Source organism: Uloborus diversus, chromosome 2 (assembly GCF_026930045.1).
Source record: "Uloborus diversus isolate 005 chromosome 2, Udiv.v.3.1, whole genome shotgun sequence".
Lineage (NCBI taxonomy): Eukaryota > Metazoa > Arthropoda > Arachnida > Araneae > Uloboridae > Uloborus > Uloborus diversus.
The window spans coordinates 221,480,091-221,492,857 of record NC_072732.1 but is presented as its reverse complement, the minus strand read 5'-3'; the positions used below and the strand labels follow the sequence as shown (position 1 = coordinate 221,492,857).

At 32.8% G+C, this 12,767-nt stretch overlaps 1 protein-coding gene across 1 annotated transcript in view; it reads left to right on the top strand.

Annotated features, from left to right (window-relative positions):
* LOC129217719 (transforming growth factor-beta receptor-associated protein 1-like) overlaps positions 1-10,131 on the top strand; it is a gene marked incomplete at its 5' end in the record, with an annotated part of 53,126 nt that extends 42,995 nt beyond the window's left edge. Inside the window, 3 exon segments of the mRNA XM_054852054.1 lie at positions 2,748-2,826; positions 5,289-5,479; positions 9,873-10,131. Coding sequence (XP_054708029.1) covers positions 2,748-2,826; positions 5,289-5,479; positions 9,873-10,002 — 400 coding nt within the window.
* Between the last annotated feature and the right edge of the window lie 2,636 nt (positions 10,132-12,767).

Sequence of the window (12,767 nt, the reverse complement as noted above, 5' to 3'; positions counted from 1 at the left end):
TGCATATCAAATTTAATCCCAAACCTAATACTGTTGTGGTCATTATCTCCAATGTGTTCCCCTACACATAACCCCTGAACAGAGCCTTCCATGTCGCAGAAAACTAGATCCAAAATCGCGTTCTGTCGAGTACCCTGAGTTACAATTTGATCTAAGAAACAGTCGCCAATTACTTTCAAAAATTCCTCTTCTCTGCTATTACTATGGTAAAAATTATTCCAATCAATTCCTGGAAAATTAAAATCTCCCATTATGATTACTGACCCCTTGCTAGAAATGTCACTAATAATATTAAACATCTGTTCGTCTTGACCCTGGCTTAAGTTGGGCGGCCTATAAATATTCCCTAAACGTAGTTTTTTGCCCTTATTACTAATCAACTCCAGCCAAATCATATCAATCTCATTAGGTTTATCATTAATTACCAATTCATTGCAAATTAAAGTGTCTCTGACATAAAATAAAACCCCACCACCTCTTTTACCTACTCTATCTTGTCTAAACAAATTATACCCAGCAATAGATAATAAATCATCATCACTTTCGGTAGCCCATGTCTCGGTAACTCCAATAATATCCAACCTCTCGTCTATAATTATGCTTTTCAATTCTTCCATCTTGTTCCTAGTACTACGAGCATTTGTATAAAAAACCTTAAGTAAGCCCATCTTACTTTTATTTATTGCTGCACGATTGTTTGAATCCCAACTGTTAAAAATCTTTTCTCTTATTAGCCACCCTATTTCCGTTTCTACTCAAATCCCAATAGTTAGTACCCTTTCGAATTCTGCTCCTTAACCCATGCCCCCCATTCCAACTTAGTTTTTTGATTCTGAAGCCTCTAAAACCAAACCACTAACCATTTTGACCCCTGTAGAGCTCAGATGCAGGCCATCCCTAGCAATCCAATCTCGTTTACATTTACTCCATACATCAATAAACCTGATACTACGCTTAACGCAAATTTCTTTGAGTAACAGGTTCGTACACCAAGCCCGTTGGTTTAACCAACTCCTATGCACTCCATACCTATGAAGCAAACCAACCACTTGGACATTTGCCGAACAGTTGGTTGCTTTGTCCAACAGGGAATCCCATTTCTTTGTAAACTCATCGTTGTTACTATGGCCTACATCGTTAGTTCCCATCCACAAAGTAACTACATCCTCTTTATTAAATACCCCCTTCTTTTCAGCAACCCTATTTACTTCTCTCACCTGAGCCCCTGGCAAAACAACATCTAGCCACCTTACGTCTAACTCTGCCTATTGAGTTTCCCACCTCACGCACCATTGAATCTCCCAAAATTATACCCTTTGTTTCCCAGTCAGTCGCCTCAGCAATAATTTTCCCTTTTACCTCTGGAATTTTCCCACTATCTAACACACAGCTAATTCCCACATCCTTTTTACTAACTTCCTCCTTTAATTCTGGAATATTACCACTATCTAACACACAGCTAATGCCAACCTCCTTTTTGCTAACTTCCCCCTTTCCCTCTGGAGTGTTTACCCCATCTACACGCCTACAGCCTAATGCTAACTCACCCTCCAAAGTAAGCTTCCTAACTCTGATTTCTGAGAGTTCAACACAATTTGTGCAAATGAAATCCTTCTAAGACTCATCCTTCCCCTTAAACAAGCAGAACATCTGACATAGGTCACAAGAAATCCACTTGTCCCCTTTACCACTTTTAACCTCCTTCATTATGCATATGACTCCCATTCTAGCTCAAAATGGTACACTTAAAAAGTCAATACAAAAATACAAAATTGGAGAAATAATGCTAATTATTAGAATTAGAAAGCATTGGAAGTAAAAGATACAAATATTACTAAATCCTAAGACAAGCAGTAAATTAAAATAAACAAGTTACACCCTAAACAGAGCACTCAGGCTTAACAAGAAATCAGCACAATTTAGGCTTAGCTACACAGAATAGAAAAACACTTTAAAAAAGCAAGTAAATCAAAAATAAGACTTAAAAGCACAAGAATACTTAATTATATGATAAAATACAATAAAAATACTGAAACTAAAGTAGTAAAATAAACAATTACAGTAAAAAATCACTTATCTCAGGAGCAGCAAAAACACTCCCCAGCAACTCTAGCGCCCTCTAGCGGCGGAAAGATTCATAATGTAATATTTTGTTGTAAGTTAAAAATTATATTTGGGATTATAAAACAATCAAGTTCTTGTTGTTAACATTTTAAATATTGATTGAGACCTACTAATATTTGGTGCTTTTTTCTTTAACATCAAGCTGATTTTTATTTTCAATGCTTTGTACAATTAGTCAAGTGAAAGCACAACAAAGCGATATCATTCATTTTTTGTTTACTTATTCAATCATTTATTAAATTACTGACATATTCATGCTTAAATAAATTTATTTATGCAAATAAATGCTTTTTATGCCCTAAGCCCTTCCTCCTCCCGTAAAATCGAGATGAGATTTCTCCTGCCTGTGATATTTCCTGGTTGAAGACCTCAAAAATTGCTTCAAAGAGTTTAAAATAATCTATTTGTTATGTTGGGTGTATTTTTATTTAATTTTGTGTACACCAGATGCAGCACCAGACTATTATAATGTACCAATTGAAGAAACATTGGTTAATTTTGCAATACTTTTTTTTATACTTTTTTTGACTGAAGAAACTTGACATTTTTGCTTTATTACTGTTTTTTTTTAAATAATTTGTAAACTCATGTTTACTTTTTGTATTCTTATTCTCCTTTTATAGAGAACAGAAAAGAGAAGAAATGCTGCCAGCTGCTATCCAGCTACTTAACAGTGAGTTAGCTGAATTCGATGTAACAAAGGTAGTGTGTGTTCTTTTTTTTTTTTAATGTTATTAAGAATCACAATTTTTAGTTTTAAATGTTATTATTTGTAAAGCCTACAACTATAATAAGATTTAAAACATACCTTGTACCTTTTGTGCTAAAAAGGGGAAATGTAAACATTTAAAAACATTCGCAAAAATTTCAAAAGATGGCAAATATGTGTTGTAGGGCACAAGCTTTTTCATTGGAAAAAAGTGAGCTTCTATGTACATGAAAGACTGCCAAAAAAACGTTTCTGCAGGGTCTTTACATATGCGCATTTTTATCAGCTATAAGAAAAGTTGTTAGAAGCACTGTCTAAACTTTAATTTAACTTCGAGCCATTCATACTAATAAAGTCTTTTCATTTTCTCAACTAGTATTATCTTGCATTGCTAATCCTTGCTCAACAACTAAGCATTCAATTTTTGGCACTAGTTCACAGTCCCAAGCTGTGGGATTTGAAGGACCTAACTGTGTTAAACAAATTTTGATGGGGAATTTGCAGCTGTGCACAGGGCTCTGATAGAAGTTCCTAAAGCAAAGAGCAGAATATCGTAATTTTCATTGGCCCGGGGGCAACTATTTGGACTTTTTCTTTGATTAAACCTTCTAACAATAGAGTTGTTCTGGAATGCAAGCTATTGATTGATTTAGTGATAGATGGAGGGCGTAAAGTTACGCTGCAGTGGAGCCCTAGTCACTGCAAAGTTGTGGGTACCAGTTTGCTGATACCCTTGTTGAGCAGGGCATATTTTAAGGAAATTTGACTGTGTGGACAACTCCAACTTCCTCGGAAGGGGAGGGATTGTAAATATGCAGTTTATGTTAGTTGAATAGTCGTCTAAAAAGAGTTGGGGTATGAAAATTGGAATTAGGGAAATTATTGCTAATGCTCATTTTGTTCGATAGGAAAAGAGTGTAAAGAACATAAACGCTGTGACTCAGCATTTAAAATAGTTCAAACAGTCACTGAGTTTTTGAATTTTTAATTTCATTCATTATAATACAACCATCAGAACCATTTGAATCTAGTTTCTTTTTCTTAGGTTCACCAAAAAATGCATCTTTAATAGAAATTTGCTGCTGTGATTTTCTTTTAGCACTCATACTTGCATACTCGATCGAATGCAACTGCAACACATAATATAATAGAGAGCGTAAAAACGAATGCTTCAAATGACTACGCAGTACAAGCTTTGTACAGGACACATGGGGGCCGGTTTCACCTAAAAAAAAAATGGCTGCGGAAGATTACGTGACGTGACGGCAATCCACAAAACTCTGTTTACATGTTACGTGCTGACATCTATGAGTTGTGGAGCGCGAGACTTCGTTGTTTAATAGTTTTATTTATTTAAAAACTTTTGCTTGTGGGAACAATTAGGGGTCACGCTTCCATTCCATCCTTACAGAAAAATAAAAAATATATAGAAACACATAACCAATGGAAAATTTTAGGAAAATGTAGGCAGGCAATTTTATTTGACTGTGGGGCCAATTTTATTTCTCTGTGTGGGCAATTGCCCAAAAAAATCCCATTAAAATATGCCCTGTTATTGAGTGTGGATCTAACCTTCCATAACCTGATTCTTCTAAGTTGAATAAATACCTTTGTGCATAAAAAGTAAACTAATAAATAACAAGGTCATATTGCAGAAATTTCAGATTACTGCAATCAAGTGTTTCAGCGTTACAAGGAATGCCTTTTTCAATACAAGAGAAATGAGCTCATGAATGAAAAGGCATCCAACATCTTTTGCCATATGTCTTTTCATCCATTAGTTCATTTCTTTTGCATTGAAAAAGGCATTTCTGTTCCGCCAAAACACGTGTCTGCAGTAATCTGCAATTTGTGCTATTTGATGTTGTTATTTATTATTTTACAGATCCCTTTTCTGTTTGCTACCATGTCATAAGAAACTAGGGCGGATTCAATGGTTTCCAACCTAGTAAAGGAAAAAATCGGGGGATTGCTTATTAGATAATCCTATTCAAAGAAATCATCTACATGAAGTTGGACTGGCAGATTCTCCAAGTTGCCCACGATGCTCAAAGAATTCAGACATATCTGGTGACCACTTAAAACCTGTCCTAGACTTCATGACATAGTAGTTGAAAATACTGTAAATGATTTCAAGAGTTTAAGTGTTTTTTTGAACTATATTAGGCTGCCTGACAAAGACTAGTGGCAGTTATGCATCGGTCTGGCCAAGGTTAAAAAAAAAAGTTTATTAATTTATTAAAGGTTACTTACCTATTGTTGCTGCTAATAATTACATTGGATTTCATTTTTATGCGTTATTGTTGACTATTCTACAGCCAGCCCTTCCCTTTTTTGAATTCCTCAAACAACCATCTACAAATAATATTTGCTCCTTTTTTTTAACTCTTCATTTAAACTGTGTATAATGATTGAACTCCCGCAAGTACAATGATGTGAATCTGAATGTCTGCAGGTATTGCAGCTGATCCCATCCCACTGGTCAGTGGCCATTCTGGACCAATTCCTCACTCGTTCCTTGCGTTCCTCTCTCCACAGGCGGCGACGCTGCAGGTTACGCAGCGCCCTCTCGCGGGGAGAAAACTTGCACGTCAAGTTTGCCAAGATACACATCGAGAGCACTCACGTCCTTCTCACAGAAGACAGGTAATTGTGGGCCGTTCCATGTGACTGAACCAGACATTTTGGGTAGTTTTGTCACAAAATTTTGTTTTATAAATACGAATAATAAAAGCTATATATATATATATATATATATATATATATATATATATATATATATATATATATATATATATATATATTGATAGCAACAGTAAAGATTTGTCGTAAGAACTCTGTAGAACATCAAAAGTGAGTCAGTTTGAAGAAGACAATTGAGCGACATGCACTTTATAGATATCAGTGGCGAATCCAGGGGGGAGGCTATGAGGCTGCAGCCATCCCCAGAGCTCAGACCAGAAATAAATTTGTATTTTCTTCAGCCTTTTTATTTAAAATATCTATCAATTCTTGAAATTTTTTTCTTTTTTAGCTGTTTTTAACCATAAATTACGGTTTTTCTTTTTTCTATTTGGTTTACACCACCTGCAACTGCCATGCGCTTTTTTTTTTGTATCCTCAACAAAAAAATGAAAATTTTGCCTTTAAATTGTTTAGCAATGGTATCTAAAATGCACGCTTTTTTTATATACACTGATAGTTAAATTTTACCTTTGAATACTAAATTTTAGATTATTTCAAGGGTGATTCAGAAAATTTCATTACCGAATAACACCCTTAGATAGACAAACGATGAAAATATAGTTTTTAAAAAACGCGTTAGTTTACATTAATGAATTTTGGTGATATCAAGGAGATATGCAATTTTAATGACCTCAGCCACTCCAGAACAAAATCCTGAATTCGCCACTCATATATATATATATATATATATATATATATATATATATATATATATATATAAACTACAGAATGGGACCCATACAAGCCCACTCCGTCAAAGGCATTTTATTGCATATTCATCGATTATTTTATTTAAAAATGATAAGTTTAACGTTCTACAGAATTATTACGACAAATCCTTACTGTTTCTATCAAAAATAAAATTTCTAGCTTGTTTTATTTGTATTTATGAAACAAAATATACTGAAAAATGTCCCGTTCAACATGAAATGGCTCTTGAAATTTGAAACAGTCGTTGCATTTCTTATTGTACAACTGTTTTCCATTCCACTAAACAGTTCTGTATCATGGGTGATAATCTTCAGCAGTTTTTCAATTTTGAAACATTTTCAAAATTGAATTACCCTTTTTCTAAGTACCACTACCTGACATTGCTCATCATGCCAGGAACTTTCTGGAAACTCAAAATCACAAAATAGTCAAAAAATGTGGTAAAAAGTTTTTCTTTAGTTTAGTGAGAAAATTCAAAGAATGTAAGCCTCCACCAAAAGCCCTGCATAAAAATTATTTTTCCCTTACTGTATAAAACTTTTATAACATGAGTATTAAGGTGGTCTAAAATGGTATGAAAAAAAATTTAAACTTTTTGTCTCCACATTGCTGCCAAGTAAAGGTTAATTGCCAAACCAAAATTTGGATGAATTGGAAAATGAGAAGTCGCCACAAATTGAAAGTTTTAAACTTTTATTGCTCTTTTGTAACAGTTCACTTATTAGAGGTCACTTAGAAGCAAATCAATTTATGACTTCAATTTACTAAAACTATTAAGAGATGTCTTGAGCACCTTGTATCAGTTCTATTTTTGTGGGGAAAATTTTCAATGCCCATGAAGGTGACACTGGCCAATTATGTTATTAAATCTTAATAAACAAAAAGAAAATGTTGTACATAACATTCTGTACTAAGTTATGTCAGTAAAAATTCCACTTTTTCAGAGCTAAATCAGCATCTTTCAATATTGAATCCTCGTGATCCTTAAATATTAATCAAATCACCTAGGGGTTTTTTCCCCTTAATTCTATAGTACCATATAGAACAAGGGCAGGCTTGTAGAAAATACAATCTCCCTAACGAATATACAGAGAAGCACCGTTTATACATTTTTGAAGGGACTGTATGAAAAAACATACAAATGAAAAAACATATAATAGGTATAGGTTAACGTGTGTTAGACTTTGCAGGGAGCAATAAAAAAAATGTATAAAAGAGAAACATAAACGGTGTTTCACTGTATTAATTACTTTCTGTTTTATGTTGTTTTTACTTTTAATGACATTTGTTGCAAGAAGTTCTCTCTTTTGAAAAATTATTATTGTTAAACTAAAGAAGCAAGAGAAGATTTGGTCTTCCATGATTTAAATAAACTAAAATAGGTTTTTGGAAAAATATTTGAATGAATTTAGAAATGGCTAGTTTTAATGTTATATAAAAACAAACAATGTACCGCACCATTTTTTAAAAAAAAACCACAGTTACACTAAATAATTCTATCTCAAAAAATTTGCTTTGTAACTAGTTACTTTTTAACTTATAAAGAGTAATAGTGCATGCCGCCTCATCAAGAACCAAAAAAAAGAAACTAAGACATATTATGATGTCACTTATTCCTTCTTGGTAGAAAAGTATTTGAAGTTTCTAACCATCCTCATTTTTTCATTGCTAAAAAAAGTAATTTTTGAAAGAAGTTATTACCTGTTTCAAAGATTTTTTAAGCTCCATAATATGAACAGGTTAGATATGAAAGTTGTGTATCTTGTAGTTGTAGGGGAATGTTTGGCAAAGTGAAATGGTTAAGACGACCGAGTTTTTTTTTCAAAATGAACAAATCGGAAATTTGTTTTGAAAATTACAGTAAACAAAGAAAGAAAATTGTATTTTATAATAAAACTTGCGTTGAAACAGTATGTTTCGTTTTTGGCAGTAAATTTGAGTCTTCAAAAAAAGAGTGGAAAATTTTCATTTTTTTTTCATAGGGCAAAGTGAAAAATAAAATATTTTTCTAATGAAATATTTTCTATTCGATTATAAACATATTTTTGGTCAAAAGAATCAGTAAATAAAAGGTGGAATGAATAAATGAAAAAATAATGGAACCATAAACGAATAATTAAATTAATAAATCAACTAATATATGAAGAAAAATGAGCGAGTAAAAGAATGCATGAATAAGAACATAAGTGAATGAATGTACAAATGGTAGGTGAACCTCTCCTTTGTCTTAGGGCAAGAGATAGTACTAGTAACCCTGATATGTGCTGCTATACTGTGAGATTTAGAAAAAGTTTTCAATGAAAGTCTACCTAGGACTTTATCTTTAAAAGTGTTTTACTCAAAACTTGAAAATGTCCACTTGCATCCCTTTGCTTCTCACTGCCCCAATTTATTTAAAATACAAATAGGCTTAATCTCTACATAGTATAAAATGAAGTCCCCAAAAAGCGTCTGTGTGTTTGAACTCGCAAAACTCGAGAACTACCCGGCCGATTGCGCTGAAATTTTCAGTTTGTTCCTTTAAGTCCTGGAAAGGTTTGCAGACCAGTTCGAATAAAATTCGATGAATAGTTCTTTTTTTATTCCAATTTACATCCAATTTCACATAAATTTTCAAATATGGGGGTGAAAAATTACTTGCACATATTAATATTACATATCGTTAGAAAGGGTAGAATTTTCCGCATTCTACTCAATTTGTTTCAATGCTCGTACCTTTATTACGGCGGGAGTTATTTACGTTTTCAGCTCGAATTTTTTTAGTCTTAGCTGAAATTTAGGCACTACTTTCTTCATTAAATAAATCAATAAAAAGTGAAGGAATTGTCCCACAGCTTTCTTTTTGACGTCATTGGAAAAAGCGACCTGTTTTACTCCAGATCTAACTCGACCTAGGGTCGAAAAAATAAGCTTTTATCTCGAAGGGAAAAAAAGTTACAAGCCTTTTTAAATCAAGTTTCAGAAATCTCGATTCCATTCAAATTGTGAACCATTCTCTCGCATTTTAATTCCTTTTAACATATTTTATTTTCTGTTTCCATGGTGACCCATTTTAGATCCATCTTTCTGGATTTAATTTCTTAAAAGTATTTTAATATCTGTCGTCATTGTTTGGAAAGGAAATCATGATGTTTTTTTTTAAATTTTTTTTTTACGCCTGATTGTTGCATATACGTCACTTGATACAATTTTTATTTTCAAGGTGGACCCGGCAAAGCCGGGCAATGCAGCTAGTATTAACTAAATTAATACTGCATTGAATATTAGTAGGTCTCAGTTAATATTTAAAATGTTAATAACAAGAACTTTATCATTTTATAGTAACAAAAATATTTTTTGACTTACAACAAAATATTACAATATGCATACTACTTTTAAAAACTGCCTATATTACCAAATACTTTAATCTTTGGCGATATTTTTTACCTGACTGGAACAGACTACATACGGTACTACATAGTTAAAATAAAGCCAGATAGGTGGAGCTAAAAGCAGAGTAAATATTTCACTATTTCAGTTTGCCCCTAGTTCCCCTAATAAAAGGAACTAACCGAATGTGATGGATTTTTTCTTCTTTCTGCAGAGTGTGTGCCATCTGCAAGCATTCCTTCGTGGAGCCGGCCTTCGCGAGACACTGCGACTCTACACTGACTCATCCATACTGCGCGAAACACGCTGGACAGATATCCGAATCCACGAGCAACGTCAGGTGATGAATGTTTGTCTAGTAAAAATAAAACCACATTCCCTATGTGCAATCTTTATATCGGCAGATCTCTGCCCCCACTGGCGACCGACTCGCTCCTTTCATGTACATATGAGAGAAAAGAAGTGAAATTATAATAAAAGTGTTTAAGATCAAGTTTTTTTCTTTCTTTCTTTCTTTTTTTTTTTTGCCAGACTGTTTTAGCTCGTCAACAAGGAGTATTTTTGTTATAGGATACTCCTAAATAGGTGAGGTCGTGTACTCAACATGATTAACAATCTTTTTTTTTCAAAAATTGAACATGTATTCTGTTTTATATCATTTTTTTTTTAAACTTTTATCTTAGGTATAGAGATGGGAGGAATACAAAAGTTGAATTTTTGCTGAAATAAAAGATGAAAAATTAATTGTAGCTATAGTTGGGACAAATCTACCCAGTCAGCATTGTGAACACTTCTCAAATCCGAAGCGCTGCCTTATAGCACGACACTGCCAGGTTAGATTTGCCACAACTATACTGCCGTCCTAAGCTTAAAAGCCGTATCTACACTTTTTATAAAATTGAGTTATGGTCACATATTTTACCTAAATACAATGTTTTATGGTCATTTGTGAATGGGAAGTTTTTTTTTTTAATTTCTGAAAAAGTTGCATTTGAATCAAACACATAGAAGCATACAACTTTAAACAGCAATTTCTCATTTTGAACTCGGAAGCAGATACGACTTTTGCGTTAAGCACGGCAGTATAGTCCAGTATATGTAGTAGCTTTAGACTCTTGCATGATTCTAATCTACTAAACGAATTAGAAATAATTTTTCACGTTTCATTTTTAGCATAAATGCAGGTGATATTTTGCTTATCCCCACTAAATTTGTGACTGCCCCTACCTTCTGGAGCTAGAAAATGCAACTATGTTTCATTGTTCCTTCTACAAAAATGCTACTATATTAGCAATGAGAAAGTCTAGTTGAACAGGAGTAGACTATTTGAAATGGTTTTTAAAAATGTTCAAACTCCTTTAAAGTCATTTTAATAGATTTTATATCAATATCTGTATGGCAGGGAATGGTGATTTCACAATGTAACATGACAAAATATTAAAATCACTCTGACCTGAAATGTACAAAATTCTAAAATAAGCAAAATATTATTTGTGATAGAAATTATATGTAATGAATAGATTAGAAGTTTTTCATAGCACCTTGTTTCTATAGGTATAAGTACAAACATAGGAGAAACAAATCACAGAAAATAATATCCACCAAAATGTTCAAATATTCCTCAACATAAAATTTAGATTAATAAAGAAATCAAGTATTTTATACATCAGACAAGCACTTTATTCTTAACCCATTATAGGGAAATTGGCATTTTTATGATTTCAGGAGAAAATTAATTTACTTTTTGATCATAGTCAAAAAATTTAACCGTTTACCCGCCAATGTTCCAAAAATGGAACATCATATTTAACTGAAAATTTTCCCAAGAAATAACGTTAAAATAAACAAGTTTTTTTTAACACAGTTTAGTCTTATTTCAAAGTATTTTTTGATTTCCTACTTGATTGTTTATATATTTTCAATTATTTATTGCGATTTTTCAAAGATGAGTGTTTTTTTAGCTTTTTGCAACTTTTTCTTAAAAAATTTACCAAAAATTGGCTTTTTCAGAAAATGTGATATTTATTATAGTTGTGAAAAATACTTCAATGTATGATTTTAAAATGCTTTTAGGGAATCAAATTTCCAAGAAGTAAATCGTTCGACTTCAAAGGAGAAATTTCATTTTTCGTAATATATGTTTCTTTTTTCTTCTCATTTTGAATGTACTCTGATGTAGATGTTGGCAAAACCAAGTAAGTTTACATTTTGAAAGGATATGACGTTTCGTTAGCAAAGAAAATAATAACAGTCTACTGTTTGATGGACTATATGGCTCCGAATCCACACCTGCTCTGACAGCTGCATTGTCACGTGATAATAAAAAATAATATTAGTAAGCGTTATATTCTTCATATTTTAAATGCAGTTCAATAATTCGCTAGCTTTGTTTTGGAGCAAAACGAAATTCTGTTTGACGTATACCAACTGTTCATAAATGTTAAAAAATGTCTACAAGATTTCTTACTGTAGAACAAGCTGTGGCTTATTTAGAGACATTGTCAGATTCGGATTTGTCAGATGTAGATATATGCCAATTACCCCCTGATGAACCAGGCAATATCACTAAGGAAGAAGACATTCTAGAAGACGAGTTACAACCTATTACACCAATTGATGTATGTGGACAGGTGGACATTTTTTCTGCCAACTCTCGTGAAAATTTAACAAAAAAATCGGAGAAAGAACAAAGTCTGAAATCATTAGATAATAAAAGTAAAAAGCGAATGAAAACGGAAAAAAAAAGAAAAAGTTGGAATTATCAGGAAATAAAAGTAGAAAAAGAATGAAAATGGATTTAACTTGGGAGAAGAAAGCTAATTTTCAGAAACTGATTTCGTCAGAAAGTATTGAACCGCTTCGACACGCATTTCCGAATATAGTGGATTTATCTCCAATTGATTTATTTTTTTTTAATTTTACCTTTGCAGTATGTTGAACACTTAGCAAATATGACAAACTTGTATGCATCGCAAAAAGGAGAATCAATAGATGTTGACAAAGATGAAATCCTACAATTTTTTGGTTTGTTGCTATTGAGTGGGGTACCATTCCGTTCCTTCTGAAGATATGTATTGGAGCAGTGCAGAAGATACATCTGTGCCATTTG